This window comes from Cololabis saira, chromosome 20 (genome assembly GCF_033807715.1).
Source record: "Cololabis saira isolate AMF1-May2022 chromosome 20, fColSai1.1, whole genome shotgun sequence".
NCBI lineage: Eukaryota > Metazoa > Chordata > Actinopteri > Beloniformes > Belonidae > Cololabis > Cololabis saira.
The window spans coordinates 34,456,251-34,484,227 of NC_084606.1; the positions used below are offsets into that span (position 1 = coordinate 34,456,251).

Consider the following 27,977-nt stretch of genomic DNA (forward strand, 5'->3'; position numbering starts at 1 on the left):
TAAGTCACCTCGGTTTCTTTACGTAATATGACTTGTCTCATGAAGCCAAGTGGGAGTTTCCCCCACACAGACAGCAGGGGGCGCTGCTGCAGCAGCAGAAACTGACCCAAATAGTCCATGTTCCAGACCAGATATCAGCACCACTCAAGGTGACAAAACTTGCTTATCATTTTTGAAAAGATCCATGTCTATAGATGATATTTTTGTATGATAACCTTCCTGAGTGGCAGCTGTATCAGAGTTATCAGCTCATGAAGTTACCCAGCCCCTTAAGAAAATTACATTTAGATGCTGCTGCATATCCTGGTTTAGACTAATGTACAGGATATCTGTCAATGTTTCATTATATTGTCTTTGGTATCATTTTAAAGAGGACCTTTAAAACATTCATTCAAGCTAAGATGTGATACATTTCCTAAATCCTTATGCTCCTGTGAGTATTCCAGTTTTTGTATTTTGTGTCTCTGTTGTTCCTAGATGACACAGGGCTAAAAAATAGTATATAATTTAGGCGAAAATTGTGTAAAAATGTGTGTTGTTTATAGTTTAAAGAGCTGCAGTGACCTCTATGTTGGTCAGAAAGATTCACATCTTAGCTTGAATGAATGTTTAAAAGGTCCCCTTTAAAATGATACCAAACATAATATTATGACACATTGACAGATTTCCTGTACATGAGTCTAAACCAGGATATGCACCAGCATCTAAAATGTCGTTTTCTGAAGGGGGTGGGTAACTTCATGAGCTGATAACTATGATCCAGCTGCCACTCACTCAGGAAGGTTATAATTACCAAAATATCATCTACAGACATGGATCTTTTCAAAAATCAATGGGCAATCAAATTGAAAATCAACTGTGCGCATTCGCAGAACCACAAAGTAGCATTTATCGGCAGGGAGCAAAGATTGCCAAGATTGGCAGAACACCGGCGGGAACTGACCGGAACAGACAGCAGGGGGCGCTGCTGCACCGGCGGGAGCTCTGACACTTCCACCACAGAAGAAGACAAGAATAATATCAGCAGCGGCGGCAGCAAATACATCGACATTTGTTTCTCCTGCTGGTATTTTACTCGGACCCAGGTAACTTATTGCTCAGATCAGACACTTCAACAAACCCTGTGTTGTTTGGAGGAAGAAACCCGTCTCTAGTAGTTTTATTGTCATAAATTAAACACAAGAGTCAAAGCTGTAAAGTTACGAAACCTGTGTCGTTACACGTAACCCGCTGTAATCTTGGCTGAGTTCACCTTCACTGCGTTTTTCCTTGTCAATTTCTTGTTTATTGACCAGATTGTCTTGTGTTTTTCCAGAACAAAGATGCTGCTTCGTACAGTGAGCCAGTCCTGCGGGTCCGTCCTCCGGATCCCTCTGTCCGGGTGAGTCAAAGTCACAGCCTTTCACCTCCTATTAGCCCTTAATAACACCAATAATAACACCAATAATAGCAGTATTATTAACCCTGGTTCTCTGTGTGTCTCCAGAGCCCCCCGGCAGGCCGGGCTGCTGGTCTCCGTCTCCCACCCTCGTCTCTACGCCAGCGAAGCCGCGCAGGTACGACCACATTCACCATAATAACACGTTTATGTTGCACTTTGTGTCATGTCTTTTCTGGCATTTTGTTCCATTGACACATGTTTGTGCGTGTCTGTACTGGGTTGATGTATCATGACATAACTCTGATCCCCTCCCTGTGGAAGTGGGTGAAGGTTCAGCGGTCACGTGACCCGGTTGTTAAAGGTGACATGACGCTGATCCAGGCGAAAGTTCACACTACACTGTCTCTATCACGGCCGCATACCAGCTTTATGTCCAAATATTTCCAAAAAATTCTACATATATTCATTTAGTTGAAGGTGCGTCACCTAACTGGCTTTATCTAGATCTTATTTGTTGTTTAGGCAAGGCAAGTTTATTTGTACAGCACAATTCAACACAAGGTAATTCAAACTGCTTTACATCAACATTAAAAGCAGCAAGACACATTAAACAGTAAATAACAAATAAAATGATAAGAAAAGAGGTAAACTAATAAAAAGCACAAGTTTAAAAAAAATAAAATGTGAAGCCATTTGTTTTTTTTGTGCTACAAATGTAGTCATCATATAAATATGATATAAAATATCCCTCATCGTAATATCTCATAATAATCAAAGATAATAGATTATACATGTGTGAATGGACAGCAGCGTCTGTGCTCCAACATAAAGCAGCGTTCATATGTTTTGAAAAAACCTGGAAAAGTCATGGAATTTGAAAATGTCATCTTCAAGGCCTGGAAAAGTTTTGGAAACATAAGTTCACCCTAAAAGTTTTGGAAAAGTCATGGAATGTATTTTTCTCACTTAATGATAACATTTAGTAATAACAGCCTATAAGGTAAGATTTAAAATTGATCAATAAATATTTCGTATAGAAAAGTCTCACGCGTGACGTGCCGAGCATCTTGCGCATTATGCAGATCAGTTATTATTACAGTATTACAGTTATATTAGATTACTATACAACTAGGGCTGGGCGATTTTGGCCAAAAATAAAATCCCGATTTTTTTTTTTTCTCTGAAAACCCGATTTTCGATTTTTTTGGTAAAACTACAAAAGACAATGGAATAAATTGTTTCAAATATTTTATCTTTATTTTTAAAGAAAAATAGCAAACAAATTTCCCTATTGGGAATGAAGTGCAATTGAAAGATACTTTAAATCCTCCTTGAGTTTAGTAAAGTGACAACATTTACAATTTTCTTGACCAAACAAAGATGACTAGACGAGCTCTGTCTGTAATGCAGCCAGCTGCAAAAAAGGAAATCCATTTTCCGATTTTCCTTTTTTTAACTTCGATTGTGATTAATAAATCCGATTTAGATTTAAAATCGATTAATCGCACAGCCCTATATACAACATATACTACAACATAGTGCTGGTATATCAGTGTTAGTTTAAACAAATGTTTATTTTGTATAAAACCATAATTGTCATTAGATCCCCACTGTGATGACTTTTTACATAGTTTTATTCCTATATTTCATTCATAGTACATTGATGTTTTAGAGGTCATGTATAGTCATGGAAACTTGCTGCCAAGTCATGGAAATTTGAACCCTGATAAAGGTTGTTGCTTCTCTCACTTAGTCCCATGTTGGATTATTACCTTCTACTTGAACTCAAATCGCTGTTGTGTATTACATGTTTTTTCTGCATTTCCAGTGTTTCTGGTGTATAAAATTCAATGTAATGTGATGTGATAGCCCAGGGAAATTGTAAGGCAACATGGATGCTATTTGGCTGTAATTAACTAGGGATTGTCATTGTGTTATCACTAAACATTTCAAACATATCAGATTTAAGGTTACTAATCTCAATCACAGTAGTCTGCTGTCATGGATCCAGGATCTTAGTTTGAGTCAGTCAGGAGTCTTGCCAAACAGGTGACCTGGCTAGACGTGGAAAAACCTTCAGTCGTGTTTTCTTTGGCTCTGAGCACCGAGTCATCACAACTGTGGACAGAGCCCTGTCTGACTTGACTCACCTCAGATTTACTATCAGCTGTCATTTTGATCATTTAAGGAACACGTCAGTTGTCTTGTCTGTGCACCAAATCTGTTTCAAGCTTATTATAATTTATTTATTTAATCTTTTCCTATTCTTCAGTTTTCTTTTAACCTGTTGATTAACTGTAAACGTGTTCTGTTTCTCTTCAGGCCGTGTTGGAGAAGCCTGCAGCCGTCAGCAGTGATGCCGTCCCCAAAGTGGAAAAGCAGACAGTTGCTGCGGTACGTTACCCTTCAGATTCATTTAAAACTCGTTATTATATTTAAAACTAGAGCGCAACCAATATTATCAACAAATGATGTTGTGTTTCAGGTAATTATCTATCAATTAGATAGTTATATTAGATAGATTATATTCTATCTAATTAATTGTTTTAAGCACACCATAAAGTAGAACAAGTGGTTTTATATTGAATTATTTTTACATTGTTTCCATGTGCACTGATTAAGTACATTTTTCTAATCATTATACTACTTTAGTGAATGAAACCTTCCCAATCACAGGTAGTTGGTCTACAGTGCATTGTAGAGGTGTGGATATCACCTGCAAGTGAATCTATTGTAACCATCTTTGTTAGTTTGTTTCTGTATCTCTCTTGGTTTTTAACTTTAAGGACAGAGTGATCCAGGCACAGGCATACAGGACTGTCTCAGAAAATTTGAATATTGTGATTAAGTTCTTTATTTTCTGTAATGCAATTTAAAAAAACCCAAAAATGTCATACATTCTGGATTCATTACAAATCAACTGAGATATTGCAAGCCTTTTATTATTTTAATATTGCTGATTATGGTTTACAGTTTAAGATTAAGATTCCCAGAATATTCTAATTTTTTGAGATAGGATATTTGAGTTTTCTTAAGCTGTAAGCCATGATCAGCAATATTAAAATAATAAAAGGCTTGTAATATTTCAGTTGATTTGTAATGAATCAAGAATGTATGAGATTTTTGCATTACAGAAAATAAAGGACTTTATCACAATATTCTAATTTTGTGAGACAGTCCTGTAGTCTTTACACTCTGTCTGTCTGTCAGAAATCTTTGGACTGTATGCAGTCGGCCACTGGGAATCCAGAGGAACCACGTGAACTGCTCTAAACGATGACATTTGAGACCTTGCCTTGCAGAATGGCATGGATACCTTGACTTATTTGACACAGTGCAGAGATTGTGTTGTTACATAGTTCAGCAGAGCTGCTCTTGCTCTGCTGGTGTTGGGCATGCAGCTGCACGCCGTCTGAGCAGGTGCTTGAGTGGAGTAAAGGTGGCTGGGTCACCGTGTCTTTCTGACTGTCAATTTGGCAACGACGGATTCTGACTGGAACATTTTCTAGCATATAAAAAGATCACATCGATGTCAATATTGTACTATCTATATTTTCATTCTTTTTTTTTTCTCGTTATCAAGTCTGAACGTGAAAGTTACCCGAGATTTGAAAAAAGTTTTTTTTTTTTTTTTTACCTCTTTCAGCAATACAGAGCAGTTTTTATGAATTATGAATTATGAATTGGATACTCTTTTGTTCAGAGGGACAGATGATGGTCAGTTCCCCTACGGAAGAGTATTAGGGCCAGGCAAGAGAAGAAAAAAAATTGAGAGTGGAAGATTTTTTTTACTGTGCACTTCGAGAAAAAAGTCGAAATTTCATCTTTTTTCTTGAAATTTTGACTTTTTTCTTGAAATTGTACATCAACATTAACCTCGACTTTTTTCTCGACATTTCGACTTTTTTCTCAACATTTCGACTTTTTTCTCGACATTTCGACTTTTTTCTCGACATTTCGACTTTTTTCTCAACATTTCGACTTTTTTCTTAACATTTGACTTTTTTCTTAACATTTGACTTTTTTCTTAACATTTGACTTTTTTCTTAACATTTGACTTTTTTCTCGAAATTCTACTTCAACATTAATCTCGACATTTCGACTTTTTTCTCAACATTTCGACTTTTTTCTCAACATTTCGACTTTTTTCTTAACATTTGACTTTTTTCTTAACATTTGACTTTTTTCTCGAAATTCTACTTCAACATTAATCTCGACCTTTCGACTTTTTTCTCGACATTTCGACTTTTCTCGAAGTGCATAATGAAAAAAAAATCTTCCTCCTCTAAAATATTATTTTTATTTTTCTCCTGCCTGGCACTAATACTCTTCCATAGTTCCTCTGATCAACAGGTCACCGGAAAAAAAAACAAAAACAAAAACGGGGACGTTCATCAGGAAAGTTTACAGCAAGTTGATAGAAATATAAATAAGGGTTTCAAAGTGATTAAAACTTATTTGTAGAAGTAGCGTGAAACAAAACAAGCTCCCAACAGCCGTCCGATGGTTGTGTTCATTGTTTGGTTTAATTTTTCCACAGGAATCCAAATCGTTTGCCGTCAACATGTTCAAGGGACAGATCGCAACGCCTCAAGTGTTTCCCTTTCCTAAAGGTAATTTCCATGTAATTTACCCATTTTAAAATCCACCAACATCTCCTGGGAAAGCTCTGATATGCGTGTCTGTGTCGTAGCCCTCAGCGAGGAGCAGGAGCAGTTCCTGAAAGAGCTTGTGGGGCCAGTCTGCAAATTCTTTGAGGTATTTTTAAACCCATTTATTACTTTCATCCCATTCTCACACGTTTTCCAAGACTTAGTCATGATGACCCCCTTCCATGTTTCTTCTTCTTCTTCTTCTTCTTCTTCGTGTATCCAGGAGGTAAATGATCCTGCTAAGAATGATGCGTTGGAGAAGGTGGAGGACGACACCATGCAGGGCCTGAAGGAGATGGGGGCGTTTGGCCTGCAGGTGCCGGCTGATCTGGGCGGCCTCGGCCTCTCCAACACCCAGGTACAGCAGCCGGATCACATTTATACCTGTTCTCTGACACATGCCCTCGAGCAAGGCCCAGTCCCAATCCCCCCACTACCCCTCGTTTTCATCCCTACCCCTAAATTTTGCGCGTTCCCGTGAGGGTAGTGGTGTCCATATTCCTCTTTTCACCTAGGGGTAGTGACGAAAAGTAGTGTAGTGGCTATGAATCTGTCCCTACGGATCGAGGGATTTCAGATGCTGACTAGCTGATCGAGGGACAAAAAAATTTCCCAGAATGCTTTTCGTCGTCATTTGCGGACTGAATCCAAAAAAAAAAAAACATGGCGGACATTTCTTATTTTTTAGTGAATAAAATCAATATTTTGAGTTAGTTTCTGCATAAAAATGCATTTTGATTACATTTCTAGCGAGAAATATATATTTTACTTTCATAATATTCACTCAGTGAATGTACATAATCACTAGTTTGCCGAAGATCACGCCAGAATAAAGGTGATTTATGGTTCTGCGTTACACCAACGCAGAGCCTACAGTGTAGGTTACGTAACCTACGCTGTAGGCTCTGCGTCGATTTATGGGAACCATAAATCAGCTCCCGAAGCCGGCAGGCAGAAATCTTGAAATTTTCGGAGCAAATTTCTTAACAGGCGTAGCTACAACTGTTAGATTTCATCTATTAAACCAACATTTATCTTCCTAAATGATTTATTTCAGCCAGCAGTAATTCTCCACTGAGCTGCAGGTTTCTCCCCGGGACGACGGCGCAGGCGGAGCTGGCGATCACGTCTGTACTCCGGCTGCTGCTGCTCCCTGCCGAAAACATCGGGTCAAATTTCTTAACAGGCGTTATTTGGATAAACTGAGCCCAGGTTGGGGATCTTAACGGTTACTTTTACGCTTGGAAAAAATATTAAAACTTAATAAAGTGCCATATTAACAGCGCTACAGCTGAAATTACAACAGCTTTTAGCTCTCAGCTTCCTGATTTTAGGGGTGGTGCTGAAAAGTAGGAGTAGTGGGAGTATTGGGACAGGCCCCTGGGAAGATTTCAAGTGCCCTAAAATCTGTCCCTTCTTTTTTAGGGGTAGTGAAAGAAAGTAGGGGGAGTATTGGGATTGGGCCCAAGTGTCTCAGGCTGATGAATCTAACAAGATCCCATTCTTCCGTTTTACAGTACGCCCGGCTGGTTGAGATCGTTGGCAGTCATGATTTGGGTGTCGGCATCACGCTGGGGGCTCACCAGTCAATCGGCTTTAAGGGAATTTTGCTTTTTGGAAACAAAGCACAGAAGGAGAAGTACTTACCAAAGCTTGCCTCAGGTAAAGAGACAAACATCTAGATCTTTATTTGAATGCACTTTTTAGGATGTACATCAAAGTTCAATTTGTGACAGCAAACTTGCCTCTTATAATATAGTGTTAGATGAAGGCAAATCCTATAAAAGGTTTCAGGGATGAGTGAAGGTTCAGAGCTACTCGGTTGTGTGTGTTTGATACATGTGTGTGTGTCCTAGGTGAAACCATAGCAGCCTTCTGCCTGACTGAGCCGGCCAGCGGCTCCGATGCCGCTTCCATCAAGACCACGGCCATTCTCTCACCCTGCGGGAAACACTTCATTATGAATGGAAGCAAGATCTGGATCAGGTAGTCAGGGTTTCCTACTTTGACCACAAGGGGGCAGCACATCAATTCAGAATAATTCTAGCTGGAGCCTGCAGATGTGTTTTTACTTTGCTTTGATGGTTTTGGTTTTATGTTTATCTGTCAGCAACGGAGGTTTGGCTGAGATCTTCACAGTGTTTGCAAAGACACCTGTGAAGGACCCAAAGACCGGGGAGATGAAAGACAAGATCAGCGCTTTCATCGTGGAGAGGAGCTTTGGAGGAGTGACAAAGTGAGCTGACGTTTTAGCTCAGGGCTCGGCAACCCGCGGCTCTAGAGCCGCCCTAGTGGCTCCCTGGAGCTTTTTCAAAAATGTTTGACCTTTTCTTTCCTTTTTTTCTTCTTTTTTTTCCCTTTTTTACTTCTTTTTTTCCCTTTTTTTCTCATTTTTTTCTCTTTTTTTCTTCCCTTTTCCTTTCCTTTTTAATCTGGAAATTCTGACTTTTTTTGTCGACATTTCGACTTTTTTCTTGACATTTCGACTATTTTCTCGACATTTGGACTTTTTTCTCGACATTTCGACTGTTTTCTCGAGATTGTATTTCAACATTAATCTCGACATTTTGACTTTTTTCTCGAAATTTCGACTATTTTCTCGACTTTTCGACTTTTTTCTCGACATTTCGACTTTTTTTTTTAGATTGTATTTCAACATTAATCTCGACATTTTGACTTCTCGAAATTTCGACTTTTTTCTCGACATTTGGACTTTTTTCTTGACATTTCAACTTTTTTCTCGAGATTGTACTTCAACATTAATCTCGGCATTTTGACTTTTTTCTCGAAATTTCGACTTTTTTCTCAACATTTTGACTTTTTTCTCGAAGTGCATAATGAAAAAAAAAATCTTCCCCCAGTTATAGCTAATAAAGATACATGCAGCATGTGTTGCCTTCATTCTAAGGCTTATACATACAAGACATTTCATTTTTTGCGGCTCCAGACATATTTGTTTTTTGTGTTTTTGGTCCAATATGGCTCTTTCAACATTTTGGGTTGCCGACCCCTGGTTTAGCTCATATATTGATTAAGAACTTTTCTTTTTTTGTCTTAGTATTTCACACTCATTTGATCAACATCTCTCCTCACATGCAGTGGCCCTCCAGAGAAGAAAATGGGCATCAAAGCCTCCAACACAGCTGAGGTGTACTTTGACAACGTGAAGGTGCCGCTGGACTGTGTGCTGGGCGAGGTGGGCGGAGGCTTCAAGGTGGCCATGAACATCCTGAACAACGGCCGCTTCGGCATGGCGGCCGCCCTCTCTGGCACCATGAAAGGTGTCATCGCACAAGCTGTGAGTACATTTACCTGCAGCAGCACTCGTGTGCACAGGAAGGGAAGTTGGTTGGAGTGGAGAACAGTAGAAACACAGCTGAGGTGCTAACTTCCTGTACGTGCCGTTAGGTTTCCCATCTGCTGCTTTCAAGTCGTCTGCATTATTCGTATCGCGCTGTGTTAAACCCCTTATTTTCAGTCGTGCATTTCCTTCATTGTGGGTTTGGTGGGAAACTCCCCATTATTATCATTCACTGTGGCCCGTTTTTCTGCTGAAGTTGCAGACACGAAAAAATTCAAATGGGCTCGTGTTATGAGTGATGCTCTTCTGTTTAATTCAGATTTAGGTTTTGGGTCGTGAGTAACGATAACTGATTTGGGATGTGCAGAAAAGTACCTAAAAGTAAAACTGTACCAAAAGTAAACATTTTGAACAAATAGTATTTAACCAGTCCTGACACTGTCAGACATAACGGGTTCAAGATGAGTCAACATTAGTCGGTCTGAGTGGTTTTTTTCTCACTGTGAGAAATTTCAGCCAGATTACTCAGGCACTGATGATGCATTTAAAAAATAAATTAATGACGTATCCTCTATTTTTCAATTATTGTGTAAAAATGTAAAGCTGTGAGCTTAATGATGCTGGTTTTGTCCCGACTTGAATCAATAAATGTTTAATCTTGTGTTCATGTAAAACAATGAAAAGCTGCACATTCTCACATTAAATATTCACTGAAATCATACGATCTCATCCCCAGTACTTTAAGTTGCTTTTTATTTTTTAGAAATAAATGGCCTTTGTGTACAAAGTGTCAGGGATGGAGTAACTTTTAGTATTTTTGTTATCGGGATGGAAGCTGAAGCAAAGACTGGCCAGCCATCCTAAATCTTTTCCATTTCTGTGGAAACAATTGGTCAGCTTCAGGTTCAGCTTCGTAATAGATAAAAAGGAGGATAAATAAGAACAATCAAAAACAATATAATACAGCAAAATCCGGTAGGATAAAAGTTTCATCACACTACTGGGTGTTAAAAGCATCTTAAATAGGTTTTCAGCCTAGATTTAAAAATGCTCTGTCACCCCAGTGTTTCTATTTTGACCTCGGGACTTCCAGCAAAAGTTGATCCGTTCACCTCAGCGCTCTACCAGGATTACGGACAGTCAAAAGCTCGGATAAATACAAGGGTGCGAGGCCATTAAGAGCTTTAAAAACAAACATCAAAAGTTTAAAATCAATTCTATAAAGGACGGGAAGCCAAATCTGCATTGCTTTTGGCCGCTCCTGCGCGAGCTATTGCATAAATCTCACCCTGTTGATGCGATATGTTGTGTAACAAAAGAAACGTCTACAATTGGAGGGGTATCACATTTATTTAATTAGAGTTTATTATAAACTGCATGGTTAGTTGAGCAGGCTGGTTGAAAGTGTTAATTAATTGCATGTTCTGAGCTGATTAACTTCTTCAATGTGAGAACTGAAGTACAGGACTGTTTCAGAAAATTAGAATATTGTGATAAAGTTCTTTTATTTTCTATAATGCAATTTAAAAAAAAAAAAAAACAAAAAAAAAAAACAACAAATGTCATACATTCTGGATTCATTACAAATCAACTGAAATATTGCAAGCCTTTTATTATTTTAATATTGCTGATTATGGCTTACAGTTTAAGATTAAGATTCCCAGAATATTCTAATTTTTTGAGATAGGATATTTGAGTTTTCTTAAACTGTAAGCCATGATCAGCAATATTAAAATAATAAAAGGCTTGCAATATTTCAGTTGATTTGTAATGAATCCAGAATGTTTGACATTTTTGCATTACAGAAAATAAAGGACTTCATCACAATATTTAAATTTTCTGAGACAGTCCTGTATATGCTTGGATGTTTATTCAGTCTTGTGTTTTTTGTTTTTATTTAAAAAAAAATGTTCTTCCCCATTTGCTTATTTCATGTCTTGTGCTACTTTGCGCCGGTTCCACAATCTGCAGATCACCCCAGCATCTCTGATGCCCCTTTCCTCGCTGGCCGAAAGCCTCGCTTACTTCCTCTTTATGCACAAAAACTAGACAGCAAAGGCTTTTTTAGGGGAAACCACAAACACCGCTAAGTTTGGCTCTCGTCGCTCTCGTCTTGAAGTTTAAGGAACTGTAACATTTAAACTTTTGAAACCTGTGTCTACGAGATATTACATGAATAAACAACTCTGAATGAATAAGGCCTGACAGAAGGGATGGTTTTTCTCTCTCGTCATCAGGTGGATCATGCAGCCAACAGAACCCAGTTCGGAAACAAGATCCACACGTACGGAGCCATTCAGGAGAAGGTGGCCCGCATGACCATGCTGCAGTACGTCACCGAGGTCAGACCGCGCTACAACACACTTATTTACTGAACTCTACTCACATTTACAGGACTGTCTCAGAAAATTAGAATATTGTGATAAAGTTCAAACAAAAAAGAAAGTCCAGAGTGCTCAGAAGGTTCATATAAGTCGTGTGACGAAGGTGCTCTTTGGTGGGAAAAAGGATATCAAAAAGGAAAAGGAAAGGAAAAAGACTATTTCATGTAGAAAAGATTAAAAAGTGGGCTGCAACCCACTTTTTAATCTTTTCTACATGAAATAGCCAATTTTAATAAAGGCTTTTTATATTTGAAGAAGACTGCCTTGGATTTTTCTTCCTTTTTGATTGTGATAAAGTTTTTTATTTTCTGTAATGCAATTTAAAAAAAAAAAAAAAAAATGTCATACATTCTGGATTCATTACAAATCAACTGAAATATTGCAAGCCTTTTATTATTTTAATATTGCTGATTATGGATTACAGTTTAAGATTAAGATTCCCAGAATATTCTAATTTTTTGAGATAGGATATTTGAGTTTTCTTAAGCTGTAAACCATGATCAGCAATATTAAAATAATAAAAGGCTTGCAATATTTCAGTTGATTTGTAATGAATCCAGAATGTATGACATTTTTGTTTTTGTAATTGCATTACAGGAAATCACAATATTCAAATTTTCTGAGACAGTCCTGTATACTGATTTGTAACGTTGAGATGTTTAATATTCCTGCAATCTAAGCTTAAACAAAAATGCCCGCCAGCTCACTATTTTTTGGCATCAAGTTTTTGTTTGAATTTCATTGATTTTTCTGCACAAATTGTCATGTTAATTCACTTCCAAGAACATTTCCCAAGCAGAAATTCTCGTAGAAGTTTCCCCATCAGTGCTGATCATCACTCAATTATTCTGCACACTGAAACCTTTACGTAGCTTTGTTTAACCCGATGTCAGACGGCTCATGTCTGTTCTCCTGTGTCTGCTTGCAGTCCATGGCGTACATGATCAGCGGGAACATGGACAGCGGCGCCAAAGAGTTCCAGATAGAAGCAGCCATCAGCAAGATCTTTGCTTCTGTAAGAACTTTGATCTCCGTACTGTTTCAGCTGAACGTGTGTGCATGACTTTGTGTGTTTTCGTTGCTTTTTTATATCTAGAACAGGAAACCTCAGACCTGTTTTCTACTTTGTGTGCATATCTTAACATAGCGTTCCTTAATTTGCTAGGAAGCACTCTTTCACAACGCGAATGTTCCTCATTCTGCAAGATGCTGAACAGGAACTAGGTTTCACAAGGCTTGCTGCTTTTGTAAAATAGAATTTCTATCTAATACTGATCTGTTTTTAACGCCAACAGGAAGCGGCGTGGACGGTGACTGATGAAAGTATCCAGATAATGGGGGGCATGGGTTTCATGAAGGTGAGTACGGTACTCTGTCAACATCCTGTCTCGCACAAAACTTGAGTTTAACACAAAAATAAACATTGCCGAGTAGTTTTTTTTGTTTCTTTAACTGGTCCTGCTCCCATAACAACTCAATACCATTTTTCCTGCCCAACATTAGGATCTCTGGTTAACCAGGGAGGTAAAACTTCTGTTTGTACTTAGGGCTGGGGATCGATTCAAATGTCAAGAATCGATTCGATTCCGATTCTTAAGATTCAGAATCGATTTATCAAGATTTGATTCGATTCGATTCCGATATTGATTTGGGTTAGTGTTATTAAAACTGTTTTTTTTTTTTTTGAACTTTGTTTTTATTAGGCAACTTCACATAGAATACAATATCCAAATATTACAACTGTTTCCTTTTTTTTTTTTTTTTTTTTTAAACACACTCAGCTGTTCCATACATAAAAAAAAATAAAATACAGTATATCCCTACACACATCTCCATACACATAAGTATCAACAGTAGCAGCATGAAGGCAGCGTCGGACAGTACAAACAAAAACAAAAACCCGCCAGGAGGTCTGGTGGGAAGTGTAAGACAGAAAATCTAGAAATTACCGAATTATAATGGTTTGGGTCTACTGCTCCATTAACAGGGGCATTGCCGGGCTCCATCTCTTACAAAATATATCTGATTGCAGTCTCAAAGAATAAGTAATTCTCTCCATTTGGTAGATGTCCCTTACTTTCTCCACCCACAAGTTATACGTGGGCGGATCTGGTTTTAGCCAATTTATAGTAATGCATTTTATAGCCGCTGTAAGTAGTATATGCAATAGATATGCTTTGGCTCTGCTCCCCAAACCCTCCGGTATAGCTCCCAGCAGCATCACCACGGGGTCGACTGTGACAGGCTGATCGAAAACTCGTTTCAAAGCTTCAGATATCTCCAACCAGAAGGGTTTTAATTTGGTACAGGTCCAGAATATATGAGAGTGGTTCCCGATGTGTGCCCCACATTCCCTCCAACATACATTTGAATAATTTTGACCCATTTTGGCCACTATTTGAGGTGTCCTAAAGAATCTGGATATTACTTTCCACTTAAATTCCCTCCAGGTATTGGAGTTGGTTACCAGGTGTGCTTCGCTACAAATATCCACCCACGAGTCCGGTGCTACTTCTATGCCTAACTCAGCCTCCCATTTTTCTTTTATATATACAGTATTATTTGGGCTTAGATCCAAGAAGACTTGGTAAAATTCTTTGATTACCTTGCCCTCCCCAAATTCAAATTTTAGCAGCATCTCTTCAATGGGAGTAGGTTTCATGGCTCTCTTCCAATCTTTATGTTTTGTTAGAAAATCTCTCAGCTGCAGATATCTGTAAAAATCTGTTTTTGGGAGCCCGTATTCTGTCTGCAGTTGCTCGAATGATTTAAGTCCATCTTTCCCAACCAATTGGTGTATACTGGTTAAACCGTAATCCGTCCATTTCCTAAACCCTGAGTCCAAGCGAGATGGTATGAAATCTTTCATGTATGCTATATGCGTCAATGATGAGATTTGTTTAGGTAGGCCAAAAGTAGTTCTTATCTTTCTCCAAATTTTCAGAGTGGCTCTAGTCCACTCACTCATTTGGACTTCCATCAGTGGAGTATCTAAAAAGGGCATAACATGTAGGGGTGGGGAGCAAAGGCTTTTTTCAATATTTAACCACCTGGTACTCTCAATGTCATGTAGCCAAACTGTTAGTGGTTTCAGCTGTGCCGCCCAAAAGTAGTGCCTGAGGTTTGGGAGTTTAAGCCCCCCCCCTTCCTTAGATAGCTGTAGAGTTTTTAGCCTTACCCTCGGCCTTTTCCCCTGCCATATGAATGTAGAGATAAGTCTGTCCAGTTTATCAAATACCATTTTAGGAATGTCCACAGGAAGCATCTGAAACGGATACAGAAGCCTAGGTTAAAACTGTTTTTTGAGCTGTTGCATGGATTATATGACTGTAGTTGTGCAAAATATTACTACTAGTATTATATTGAGATTCAACAGCAAGTATTGGCAGCTAATGATGCTGTAAGGACCAATCAGCTCCCAGAATGCTGATAGAACTGCTTTCAGAAACATCGTGTGGGTCAGAATTATCAAACAGATCCAGGGAGGAAACAGAGACGGATGAAATCGCTTTTATTTTTTCCATTTTTGGTCTATTTTGGTTTTTAATTTTTGAGCATTTGGTTTTTAGCATTTTTTGCAAATGTAACCCCAAGACAGTATATAAAGTAATGAAATATAGACAATTTATGCAATTATAACCTAACACTTTAATGTTTTCATACCTTTAAACATATTTAAAGGCAAAAACATGGCACCAGTTATTCTCGTGTCCAACAAAACATTCCTTTTTTGGGGATAAACAAAAAAATAACCAAAAGTTGTAATGTAGTGATGGAAAAAAAAAACATAAATAAATAAAAGGAAAAAAAAATGTATAGCACGAATATGAATCGATTTTTAGGAATTAATATGAGAATCGATTTAAAAATTGGGAAATCGATTTTTTTCAACACAGGCCTATTTGTCCTTTTGATGTCAACATCAGAGCAGGAATAAATTGCAGAATATTCCTTGGCAGATCCTACCGAGTTTCCCGACAGATACTCGTGTTTTCAGTTCCACTTCCGTATGTCTCCTTTGAAACATCTCTGCAAACACTGAAGTAGGGAGTTGAAGTTTGCTATGTAAAGAGGCTCGATGGAAATCCAAACAAGACGATGCGGAAGGGGCTTTTTGTCTCTTCACGTGCAGCACCGCATCAAGTGTAACTGAGAACTATCATGAGACCGCGGCCAGTTTTCCTTATTTGTAGTCTGATTAACAAATATTAACTTAGCTGTGCTTGTTTCAGTCTATACGCATATCTGCTCCTCAGTGGCGACTTCTGACAGCCATAAACCAATCTATTACTGAGAAAGATAAAGCCGCTGTATCTTAAAAACAGCTTTATCTTGCACACAGCATTGGTAGCCTGACACGTCGTTGTGGTTGTGGGCGAAACAGTTGCAGCGATGCATCATGTTCAGCAGGTACTAAAACCAAAGTGTGGTTTTTCTTTTTTTGTTTTTTTTTTTCCTCCAATGTTCAAATTGAAAAAAAAAAAAAAAAAACAACCAAAAACTCAAGTTAAGCTAAAATAGACTGAGGCAAGTGTGGCGGAGACATGTAGGCGGTCAGAGTTGTGTAAACATTTATGATTTTCTGCTTAGAATAAACCAGATGAAGCATAAGGCGCCGCACAAGCAAATGTGCAGACGAACCGCGTTCTGCAATGGAAAGTCCATCATCAATCATCACTAAACACCTTTTACTGCTCCTTCATACTTCCATATATGAGCTACTGTGTGGGAGTGTGGGGGAACACATATAAAACAAACACGGATACAATATTCAAACTTCAAAAAAGAGCAATGAGAATTGTAAATAAAGCGGACTTTAGAGAATCAACAAACCCACTCTTCATCAAACTGAGAACACTCAAATTTAAGGATCTGGGGCCAGATTCACCAATATTTTCTTAAGAACGATCTTAAGATCTAAAATTAAGAAGTTCATAAGAAAGTTCTTAAGTGCAATTCCTCAATATTTTCTTAAGAACCGTCTTAAGAACTGTCATTTCTTACGAATTTCTTATTTTTCCTACTTAAGAACTTCTTAAAATATGTCATTGCATTGCACACGCCAACAAAACAACATTTATACATAAATATATTATATATACAGGTAGTTTGCGTCTTAACCGTCAGTCACTCACTAAACATGGAGAAGGAGAAAAAGAGATGCAGGAACTTTTCAAGGTTATGGTGGATGAGATTAATGTGTGAAAAAAAATACTATTGGGGAAAATTAATAATAATTAACTACCACGCTAACTAACATGCTAACAACAGTTAACAGGCTCTTTGTGTAATTAATTACAAAGTATATCCTCAAACTATGACCTACTAGTCTAAACTTGTCTAAAATGTGTTGAAAAAGGTGATATTAGAGTCTTATTATTATTATTATTATTACCTTTTCACAGAAGAAATTTTAAGACAGGTCAAGGTTGTCTTAAAGTTAAGAAAAAAGTCAAGAACAAATTTGAGAACTTTTATTTCAAGAATACCATTTATTATTAAGTTTTTTCTTTGAGAAATTTGAGAAAATACTTAAGAACTTTTTTGGAGAATATGACTTCTTCTCTTTTTTCATCTTAAGACTGAATTTAAGAAAAAAATGACACTTAAGAAGATTTTTTTTCTTAAGAATATTTTGTGAATCCGGCCCCTGGTCGACTTCAAAACTTTACAAATCATGCACAAAGTGAATCATCATCAGTTGTCACAAGACATCCAGAAGTTGTTTCAAATAAAAGAAAATAAACACAATCTCAGGGGAATATGTCATTTTAAAAAACAAACATCAAAACCCATTGTGTATCAGTGATGGGAGTTAATCTGTGGAACAACTGCAAAGATGAAATTAAATCATGCAAATCACCAAGTAAGTTTAAACAAATCTTTAAAATCAATACTCTTTATGGATACAAAATGGAAATGGACACATGAACTGACAGCCAGTGACCAAAGTGCCTTGCTCAGCTGAACCACTTTTTCTTTTCTTTTATGCTTTTCTTTTAGAAGTTCTGTGAAATGAAGAAACGGTAAAAACAGAACATTAGAAGGGGTAGGACTAGAAAAGTTTTTTGAAACTTCATCCTACACCCTTTCAAACAGGAAATATTTATCTACATATAGATTTGTCTCTTTAATTTGCTTTGTTTTGCTTATGGTTTTTTTTTGTTTTTTCGGTATATACATTTTATGTATTCTGATTATTTTTTTGTTTTTGTTTTAACCTGTTTGAATAAATAATGAAATGAAAATAAAATGAAAAAACTGTGCCCAGATACGAAACAACACCCACTATTACAGCTCAGGTGGAATCTCTCTGCACACGACACCTGTCAATCAAGAATGCAGTTGGCTTAAATCGGCCTGCGTGCAAGATCAGAACGTTTTGAGCTAGAGGGGGCATTTTAAAATGATCCTCCTCCCTTTCATGCCGTGTAATTTAGGTACCCGACTCGTGCGGCGTGAGCATTGAGAGAGGAGCGAAAAACGCTGGTGTTAATTCTACCCACATTTTTGCACTTTGAGTCAAGGTTTCACTTCCGTGTAGAAAAAGTGAGATTAGCGTTTCTGTGCGTTTTCATTTCTCCGATGCTTTTTTTTCAAAAGAGTCGTACACAGAATTAACTAAATCCAGAGTAAATTAAGGTCAGAAAAATGTAAACCCTCGTCATTCCTGAGGGGAACCCGGCACACCCACACTGTGCCAGTGAGGAATGTGTCTGAATGAGTGAATTACTGGCGTTTTAATCATCTTTTTCACCCATCTACAAGCGTGAGATAATCTTCCGTTTGTGTGTTTCTGTAGGACTGTGGAGTGGAGCGAGTGATGAGGGATCTGAGGATTTTCAGGATCTTTGAGGGCACCAACGACATCCTGAGGCTCTTCGTAGCTCTTAACGGCTTCCAGGTAACATCAAACATCTTTATTCTGACGACTTCAACAGATTCAACTGGTGATTTGATGAGTCTGTTTGTGGGAAACACCCAGGAAGCTGTTTTAGTTTGTTTAATTATTTTTTTTTTTTGCCTCCTGACACATTTCTGACGCTGCATTTTCAAGACGCTTATAATCAGTACTCGAGTTGTAAAAAAAAATCAGGGGGGGTGGTGGATTTGATCATATGGGGACAGATAATTTGTGCTGATTACAAATAATATAATATATTACAAATAATAGCAGTGACCAAAACAGCTGCAGAAATACTGCAGGAATGACATAGCAGCAGTTAAATGCAGCCTTCTGTAAGCTTTAAATATCCACTGGGCTTACATCAAATACATCAAAACACAACAATAAAAAACACTTTTCTGAACTTATCAATATGACTCTGTCCTTCACAGGATAAGTAACATGGATCACTGCAAAAACTCACAATCTTAACAAGAATATTTGTCTTATTTCTAGTTAAAATGTCTCATTTTAGTAAAAAAAATCTCATTATACTTAAAACAAGACTCATCACTGGAAAAAACAACAATTTTCACCTGTTTTAAGTATATTTTCACTTAAAATAAGTAGAAAAATCTGCCAGTGGAACAAGATTTTTTTTTGCTTGTAATAAGAAGATAAATCTTGTCCCACTGGCAGATTTTTCTACTTATTTCAAGTGAAAATTGACTTGAAACAGGTGAAAATTGTCAAGTAAGTAATTTTTCTGGTGATGACTCTAAATGTTGAAATAGCAGTAAAACCACATTCATTGATGAAATGACAAAAGAGATGGAAAGGGGGGATGGCAGTTTTACAGGGGGGATGATTTGGACCATTTTTATTTCAGGGGGGATGCCATCCCCCCTCATCCCCCCTCATCCCCCCTCATCCCCCCTCATCCCCCCTCATCCCCCCTCATCACCCCTCAACTCCAGTACTGCTTATAAGATTAGAAATTGAAGAAGGAAAAAAATCAATTTCCTCAGGTACTTTTTACACTAATTATCTCTTAGCTTTAGAGAAGTAAAGGTAGGGTCAGAGTGTAGTAAGTAGATTAAAATCCTATGCTAAAATTGTCCGAAGAAAGTTTCAAGAAACAAAAGCTCCAGCAGCTTCTAGCGTTTCTCATCCCCTCGTCTTAACTACGCATCGTTCCTCCCCCCAGAATGCTGGTAACCACCTGAAGAGCCTGCAGAAGGCCATGAAGAATCCCCTCGGCAACGCCGGGATGCTGGCAGGAGAGATCACAAAGAGAGCAAAGAGGTTCACATCTTTTCTTCGTTCATGCTTCTTGTTCCTGTGCCAGTCTGGGTGGGCGATGGGGAAACCCCCGCTCAGCTCACGCCGCACGAGCTGCAGGATGACACTTCTCTCCTTCATGCTGCTGTTCTGTTCACGCTCTCACCAGATTAATAACGATAAGAATTTAAGAGATAAAAAATATGACGGTCTACACACAAGATGTGCACGTACAGGATGTGACCTGTTTCATATTAACTTTATCTTCTAAGTTCAGTTGAAAACTCTTGAAACATTTTCCCGTAATGACAATATAAAGTGGCTTTTTTTCTTTTCTTGATGTCTTATCTAACCCAGGGGTCGGCATGTTGAAAGAGGCATATTGGACCAAAAACACAAAAAACTAATATGTCTGGAGCCGCAAAAAATGAAAAGTCTTGTATCAGCCTTAGAATGAAGACAACAGCCACCTGCCTGGCGCCGCCCTGCTGGTAGAAACGCACAATTTAAATGACATATTTTGGTCAACTGACATGACTAAGCATAAATTACATAGAAAAACCAGCAAAAATATTAAACAAAAATGAAATAAGGATTTAATCCAGATTTAAAGTAATTAAACCTTCATATTGTTTATTTTTTATATATTTTAAGGATTGTTTTTTTTTAAAGGAGCTTGAGGCCGGATTGTGGCAAGATTTATGAAAAAAATCCGTATACATTTTAAGTTTTCTAGTAATAATGTCAGATGAAGCGTTCCAAACCCAAAAGAATGTTTCCTCTAGTGTATTTCTCCGTTGCCTTGAAAAGGCTGTGTGCTGCAAAATGTGCTGCAATTGGGTCCCGAATTTCCCGCGCTGTCCTGTGGATGTGACGTCACATGACGCTGCATGCACGTTCTCCCCGTTCTCCCGTGCCGGCTTCACTGTTGGCTGCAGTACCCCCAACGGCCGTCGTGGCGAAGGGTGGCGCTAGAGAGTCTCATTTCTTAAAAGGAGCCTCATGCTCCTTTAATCAGAATTTAAATTTGAATTTGAAAATGAGTCTTCGGACTCAAGTGTTTTATCTGTATAAATAAAGGATAAATAAATAAATAAAAAAAATTACATATTTGGGTCAACGTGTAACAAACATGACTCAGCATATATTACATAGAAACACAAGCAACAATATTAAAACAAAAAATTAAAATAAAAAAGGATTTAATACGGATTTAAAGTAATTAAACCTTCATATTGTTTAGTTTTTACCTATTTTAAGGATTTGATTTTTTTTTTGTTTTTTGAATCCTCTTTTCTCAGTTAATGAGAAACAGAAATGTTGAAATGTAATATTCTACACATTTTTGCAGCATTGGAAAACGTTCAGAATGTTTGTGTCATGTTTGTCCTACAGAAACCACATTAGATTAATGTTGAAGTACAATCTCGAGAAAAAAGTCGAAATGTTGAGAAAAAAGTCAAAATTTCAAGAAATAAGTCAAAATGTCAAGATTAAAAAGGAAAGGAAAAAGGGAGAAAAAAAGAAGAAAAAAAAGGAAAAAATAAAAAAAGGTCAAACATTTTTGAAAAAGCTCCAGGAGCCACTATGGCGGCGCTAAAGAGCGGCATGCGGCTCTAGAGCCGCAGGTTGCCGACCCCTGGTCTAACCTCTTTACCCCGGCTTGTCATGCTAGAACCGAATGTACTGAAAATGAATAAATCTGCATGTTTTCACTGCATTTTTTTTTTTTTAATTTTTGATAATATTGTGCCCCCCATGTGTTAAAGGAGCTTGAGGCCGGATTGTGGCAAAAAAATCTGTATGCATTTTAAGTTTTCTAGTAATAATGTCAGATGAAGCGTTCCAAACCAAAAAGAATGATTCCTCTAGTGTATCTCTCCTTTGCCTTGAACAGGCTGTGTGCTGCAAAATGTGCTGCAATTCGGTCCTGAATTTCCCGCGCTGTCCTGCGGATGTGACGTCACATGACGCTGCATGGACGTTCTCCCCGTTCTCCCGTGCCGGCTTCACTGTTGGCTGCAGTACCCCCGACGGCCGTCGTGGTGAAGGGTGGCGCTAGAGAGTCTCATTTCTTAAAAGGAGCCTCAAGCTCCTTTAAATTTCAGGTTTTGATGTTGACAGTTCAGACTTGAGTCCTGATTTTATTCAGATGCAGAAGCTCCTCTGATGTTCTCCATCAGACTGGATTCATCTTGAATTCAGGCAGTGAAGCTGGGCGGAAGATTGGATGTAGATTTAAGCCGTGCAACTCCACAGTAAAACAGATTTGTGGTGGCAGTCGGCCACAGAGCTGTCAGTTGTGTTTTCAACCAGCCGTTGATGTAACGTCCTCTTTTTCTCTCGTCTTTTAGAAAGGCAGGTTTGAGCACAGGCCTGACGCTGCAGGGAAATATCCATCCTGAGCTGGCGCGCAGCGGTGACCTGGTAGGTTCTTTGCACAAAAACTGTTTGTTTTTTTAACTTGTATTTATTCAATTCAGTTTTACATATACATTTATAGCGTCTAATACAGGGGTGGGCAACCCAAAATGTTGAAAGAGCCATATTGGACCAAAAACACAAAACACAAATATGTCTGGAGAATTAGAAAAATGAAAAGTCTTGTATAAGCCTTAGAATGAAGACAACACATGCTGCATGTTTCTATATTAGTTATAACTGGGGGAATATTTTTTTTTCATTATGCACTTCGAGAAAAAATTTGAAATGTTGAGAAAAAAGTCGAAATGTTTAAATGTCGAGATTAATGTTGAAGTACAATTTTGAGAAAAAAGTCGAAATGTCGAGATTAAAAAGGAAAGGAACAAGGTTAGAAAAAAAGGCAAAAAAAGAAGAGAAAAAAAGAAAAAAGGTCAAACATTTTTTTTTTTGTAAATATGTTTTATTGGTTTTTTACATTTATCCCACGGAGATGAAAAGTACAGAACATATGCATGACTTATTTGCACATTCATCCCCAAAATGTAAAAGTGCATTGTTCAGCTGAAACATTGACATAGTGAGTCCACCATTCCCACCCCCTCCCACCCACCCACCCATAGGTTTACAGGATATAAAGCACACTTGATGAGTAGTAGAACAAAAGTGTAAAGGAGAAAAAAATAAATAAATAAATAAAACAAAACAAAAAGAAAGGGAAAAGAGGAAAAAAAAAAAAGGGGGGGGGGGGGGAGTGTTCACTGCTGCGATCGATCATGTTGTGTGAGTGCCATCCTATTCGTTGTCAAGAGGCTCCTGTAAGGAGTCATAGAAGTCGAAAAAGGGACTCCATATTTTGAAAGGTCAAACATTTTTGAAAAAGCTCCAGTCACACCTCACACCTCATGTTGCTCCACTCACACCTCCACCACCTCCCAAGCTGCCGGGTGAAATGTTTCCACCTGCTGTCGCTCTCACAGCGCAGCAGGGTTGAATGTAGACGCCGCAGAGCCAAAACAAACCAGATCATAAAGTTCAGAGTGAAAATCACCCAGGATGCACGGTAATGCCGCGTCCCAACACTGCCTGTTGTGTGAAAATAGAGCTATTAAGCTCTTTAAGACGCAACAACATTTCTCCTTCCATGCCGTCGCACCGAGGATCTGGAACAATCTCCTGCTGTCTCTACGTTCACTGGACTCCATCACGATTTAAGAGCAAACTTAAAACCCACCTGTTTCTCAGAGCTTTTAAACATCAGTAGTGAGAGGGTTGTTTTATGTCCATCATGTTGATTTTATGTACTTTTACTCCAGGGGCTTATTATCTGTATTGTATTTTTACTTTTATTTTATCGTGTCTATTCTTTTGTCTTATTTCCTTGTCTGTGAAAGGTGCTATATAGATAGACTGTAATTACTTAGTTACTATGAGCACCTTCTCTGGTTGTCACTGATTGAGTTTATCTGTTTTCCAGACGGTTAAAGCCATCGAGCAGTTCGGAGCCGTCACCGAGGAGCTGCTGGTCAAACACGGCAAGAAGATCATCGGTGAGTTATTTTTGTTCGGCAAAGAAACTTTCTCTCATCTGGTTTGTTTTCTCTGTGGTAGAGGGAGAGAGTTTTACAACGTGAATTGTCCATTTTTGTCAGATGAACAGTTTATCCTGAAGAGAGTGGCAGACAGCGCCATCGACCTGTACGCCATGGTGGTCGTCCTGTCCAGGTGTGCAAACATGACTAAACAACCTCAACGCTTTTATTTTCTTTCTTTTTTTTTTTTTTGTTCTCCATTCCAGTTTCAGTCTTCGACTCCCACTCAGTTTTTTTTATTTTTTTTTATTTTCCGTTGTCCCCCCCGTTGTACAAACTCCCACACAGCCTGAAGTGAGATGTGTCTCTTGTGTTTGTTCCACTCTCACTCTCTGCAGGGCTTCCCGCTCTCTGAGTCAGGGCCACGCTTCAGCTCAGCACGAGAAGATGCTGTGTGAGACCTGGTGTATGGAGGTGAGTCCTCTTCAGAACCAACACTAACACTTACTGTCCAGTAAAACGAATAAACAACCACACTGGTCCTTTTCATTGGTATTCATTAGGGGTGTAACGATAAACTAATGTCACGATAACGATACGATATTATAGCAGTATTTTTTAACAACCTTGAATGAGGAACATATGACTGGAAAAAATTGTCTTTTATTTGAAAGACACAAAATACAAAACAATGCTGTACATTTGCCCTATTGTTACAGTTTGTAATGCTTTATAACTGTTTAAGTTTTAAAGAGAAAGCCAGGCCAACCATTTTCCACAAACTGAACTAAAAGTAAATGTCAGGTTTGCATTATGATCTTCAGTTTCATACAAGTACAAATATTTAGCCAAATACTTAATAGTTTCTCTCATGTTTGATTTGACTTTTTTCTTTTCCAGAAGTTTAACAACTAAAATTAAATAAAAGTAAATAAATACATACAATTTTACATCATAAAAAAGATTGATTCATGCTCACCTTATAAGTGTAAGAGGAGATTTATTTTTGTTAAGGTTATTTTGGTAATTCAGGGTTGATTATTTTATAAATATATTCTTTATATTCTGTAAATCAGGTACTATAATGACACTAGTCAGTTTATCTGTAGTGATTAGTCTGTTTTAGATTGGGCGGAGTGATACGCCACAGTACGGCACTAGGTGCTGTGTTGATGTTCTAAAATCCTACACTGTTGAGGGACATTAAAGTACACTGGAACTCAGCAGAAGTTGTCCCGTGTTTATCCTACTCACCACCCCAAAAAGGTTTAATTTAATAAGGTAAGGCTTAACTCTACACCAGCCTTACATAAGTAAAAGTTCAGACCTCAAAACCCCCCAGGAGTCCCGTGATCGGGACCAAAACGGGACTAGTTTCTTCTGAGCGGAGGAAGATTTTGGTCCACGGGTCGAGGCGCGGCCGGATGCGCGTTACTAGTCAACACAATAGATTAATATTAATAATCCAATATCACGATACAGTTTGTCACCTCCACGACACGTATTGTGACGTTTTTGTATTGCGAAATTTGGTGGCACAATATATTGTTACACCCCTAGTATTCATGAAAAAAACAGCATTAATCAGTCAGAAACATCAATATATTACCGTGTTCTATCCCGCTGTTTGATGTTTGAGTGTTAATCTTTGCAGATTGTGCACCTCCGTTCCTCCTCCAGCAGTTTTCACCCTCTTAACATTTAGCAGCAGTCCTGTTTTTTCATTAGTGTGACAGATGTGAAACACCACAGCAGCGTTGAGGGTGAAACCAATCCTCTGGAGGAGTTAAAGTGTCAGATTTGCAGCAAAGAAGAAAATAAGATGCAGAGCTAATGAATATTAAGCTTTTGTTAGGCTCATACTGTCTAAACAGGGTTGCAGTAACACTGAAAGACGATTTGACTGCTATTTGCTGTTATCAGGGTGATAATTTAGTCATCAATCGGATGTGGCAGACCTAATAATTCACACTATTGTATCTGTAGGAAATGTTCTCATTTTTATTTTCGTTTTTAATTCCGACGAAAGGAGGGCCTTTTTCCCCCTAAACGTGCCCCAAAAGTCACCAAATCTTGCACCAAGCCAGGCCTAGTGAAAAATGTGATATTTAATGGTTTGCATTAATGGGCATGGCAAAATGGCTCAACAGCGCCCCCTAGAAAACTTTGTGCTTCAAGCCCCACAATACGGTTTGACGTACATGCACGAAAATCAGTACACACCTGTATCATGTCGCAACTTAAAGAAAAGTCTCTTGGCGCCATGGTTGAAACCGAACAGGAAGTCGTCCATTTTCAATGAATCGTGTAATTTTGGCGCAATTTACGCCATTTCTTCGGCCGCTAATACGGCCTGAACTCTAACGTGCACCCAGGTGTGTTATACATCAAAATGTGCGTCTAGATCCTGCGACGATGCACATTACTTTTCTCTTTCAAAAGCGTTACCGTGGCGACGATAGACGCCAAAAAGCGCACCCCCCCTTCATCTGATTGGTCCATATTTGATAGTTCCTATTTTCTGCAATAACTTTTAAATGGTTTGACATAAAGACTCGTGGGTGGTGTCATCGGACTCAGTTTTGAGTCCTTGACTTTTATTGGTGAAAATTGCACGCGCGAGGGGCCGTTCATCGCTGCTTGCAGCTTTAATTTCTTTTGAATTTACTAAGATTGAAAATGTGTTAATGATATTGTTGAAGGTGATGCAAATTAACTCTTGGAAGCATAAAATAATATATTTGATCTGTATATGGAAAATTGAAAACAAATGTATTTAATACCAATCTCCTCCCTCTTCTTCGTCCTCTTCAGGCCCATGAGAGGGTGATGCAGGACGTGAAGATCCTGCGCTCGGGCCAGTCCAAGCAGCTCTTCAACAACATGCGGGCCATCTCTGCCGCCGTGGTGGAAAACGGAGGCATCGTCTCTCCTCACCCCCTCGGGTTCTAGACCCACACGCCGCCGTCCCGATCTGGTTCATACTTAGTTTTTTTTCTCTTCTTTTAGTTTTTTTTTAACTCTTCTGGATCTCTAACCAGGTTCTGGGTCACGTTTGCCAAGTCCAGCCAAACTTAACCACTCTCACATTGGTGCCCTTTTATTCACTAGGTGTGAATAGGCTATTTTTTTTTAAATTTATTTATATTTTTGGTGATAGCGGAGGTGCAACGCAGGGCTGAAAATATAACACAGTTTGTGCCTCTTTGTTCCATCTCAACATCGGTTTTTTGGTAACTTTTATGTTTTTCTGTCATTTATTTATTTAACTTTTTACTCCAAGCCTGTAAGGTTTTAGCCAGATTTTTGAACCTTCAGGAAGTAAAATGGTTTAGAGGAATTCGGTACGGAGAAAACGACACGCGTTCAGTCCTGCTACCGGCTTCTGATACAGTTAAAGACTGAATGTAAACGTGTAAATGGGCCGGTTGCTCTGTTCTCAGACTTTATAGCAGCAGATTTTTATCTTTTTGTATTTGCTTTAACATGAAAACAACATAATCAATGCAACTTAAAGAAAGGAAACCAGGTAGCTGTTGAAGAGCAGACGCAGTCGGTGTCGAAGGTGTTTCGAAAGTCAGATTTATAACTTTTTTTTTCTTTTTCTTTTCCTTTTTTATCTACTCTTGCCTACATGTGCTCATACGTGCCTGTTTGAGCTCAGAGAAACAAATATAAACACAAACTTTTGCCTTACAAGCTGCTCCGGATGCAGCTTGAAGCTCCTGCTTTGTTTTGACTTCAGTCAAAAGGAAAAGTGAAAATGATTTTCACGTGAATTTATCAGGAGAGAATGTTTCTTCTGATGATGATTACAGACATGATTAAATGTATTTGTAGAAAGTGTATCTTATTTCTAAGATGCAGTAGCACTTATATCTCTTATTGAAGCATTATTTGGGACATTGCGTTCTTTAAGACGAGGGACATCATCTGCACAGAAAGGATTAACCTAATAGCAGTTGTATTAGTCCAGCAAAATGCTGTAAAATTGCTATTAAGACATCTAATTGCGTGAGTTTGGTGTGGTTACATTAAAGCACCTGTATATATGCCTCAGAAAACACTTAGCGGATATCAGTGTAAGATGAATTTGAACTGCAGTCATTGTATCAATAAAATACCTCTGGCTTGACGAA

General features: G+C 38.3%; 1 protein-coding gene across 1 annotated transcript; it reads left to right on the forward strand.

Annotated features, from left to right (window-relative positions):
* The first annotated feature begins 972 nt into the window (after positions 1-972).
* On the forward strand, positions 973-27,977 carry acadvl (acyl-CoA dehydrogenase very long chain). Its single transcript, XM_061709545.1, has 21 exons — positions 973-1,085; positions 1,316-1,381; positions 1,487-1,556; positions 3,704-3,775; positions 5,922-5,994; positions 6,075-6,139; positions 6,257-6,391; positions 7,551-7,695; positions 7,890-8,019; positions 8,144-8,269; positions 9,133-9,331; positions 11,572-11,676; positions 12,647-12,733; positions 13,014-13,076; positions 18,521-18,622; positions 19,812-19,909; positions 22,240-22,312; positions 23,784-23,856; positions 23,959-24,031; positions 24,237-24,312; positions 26,653-27,977. The coding sequence occupies exons 2-21, from the start codon at positions 1,323-1,325 to the stop codon at positions 26,788-26,790; spliced, it is 1,962 nt and encodes a 653-aa protein (XP_061565529.1). The 5' UTR covers positions 973-1,085; positions 1,316-1,322; the 3' UTR covers positions 26,791-27,977.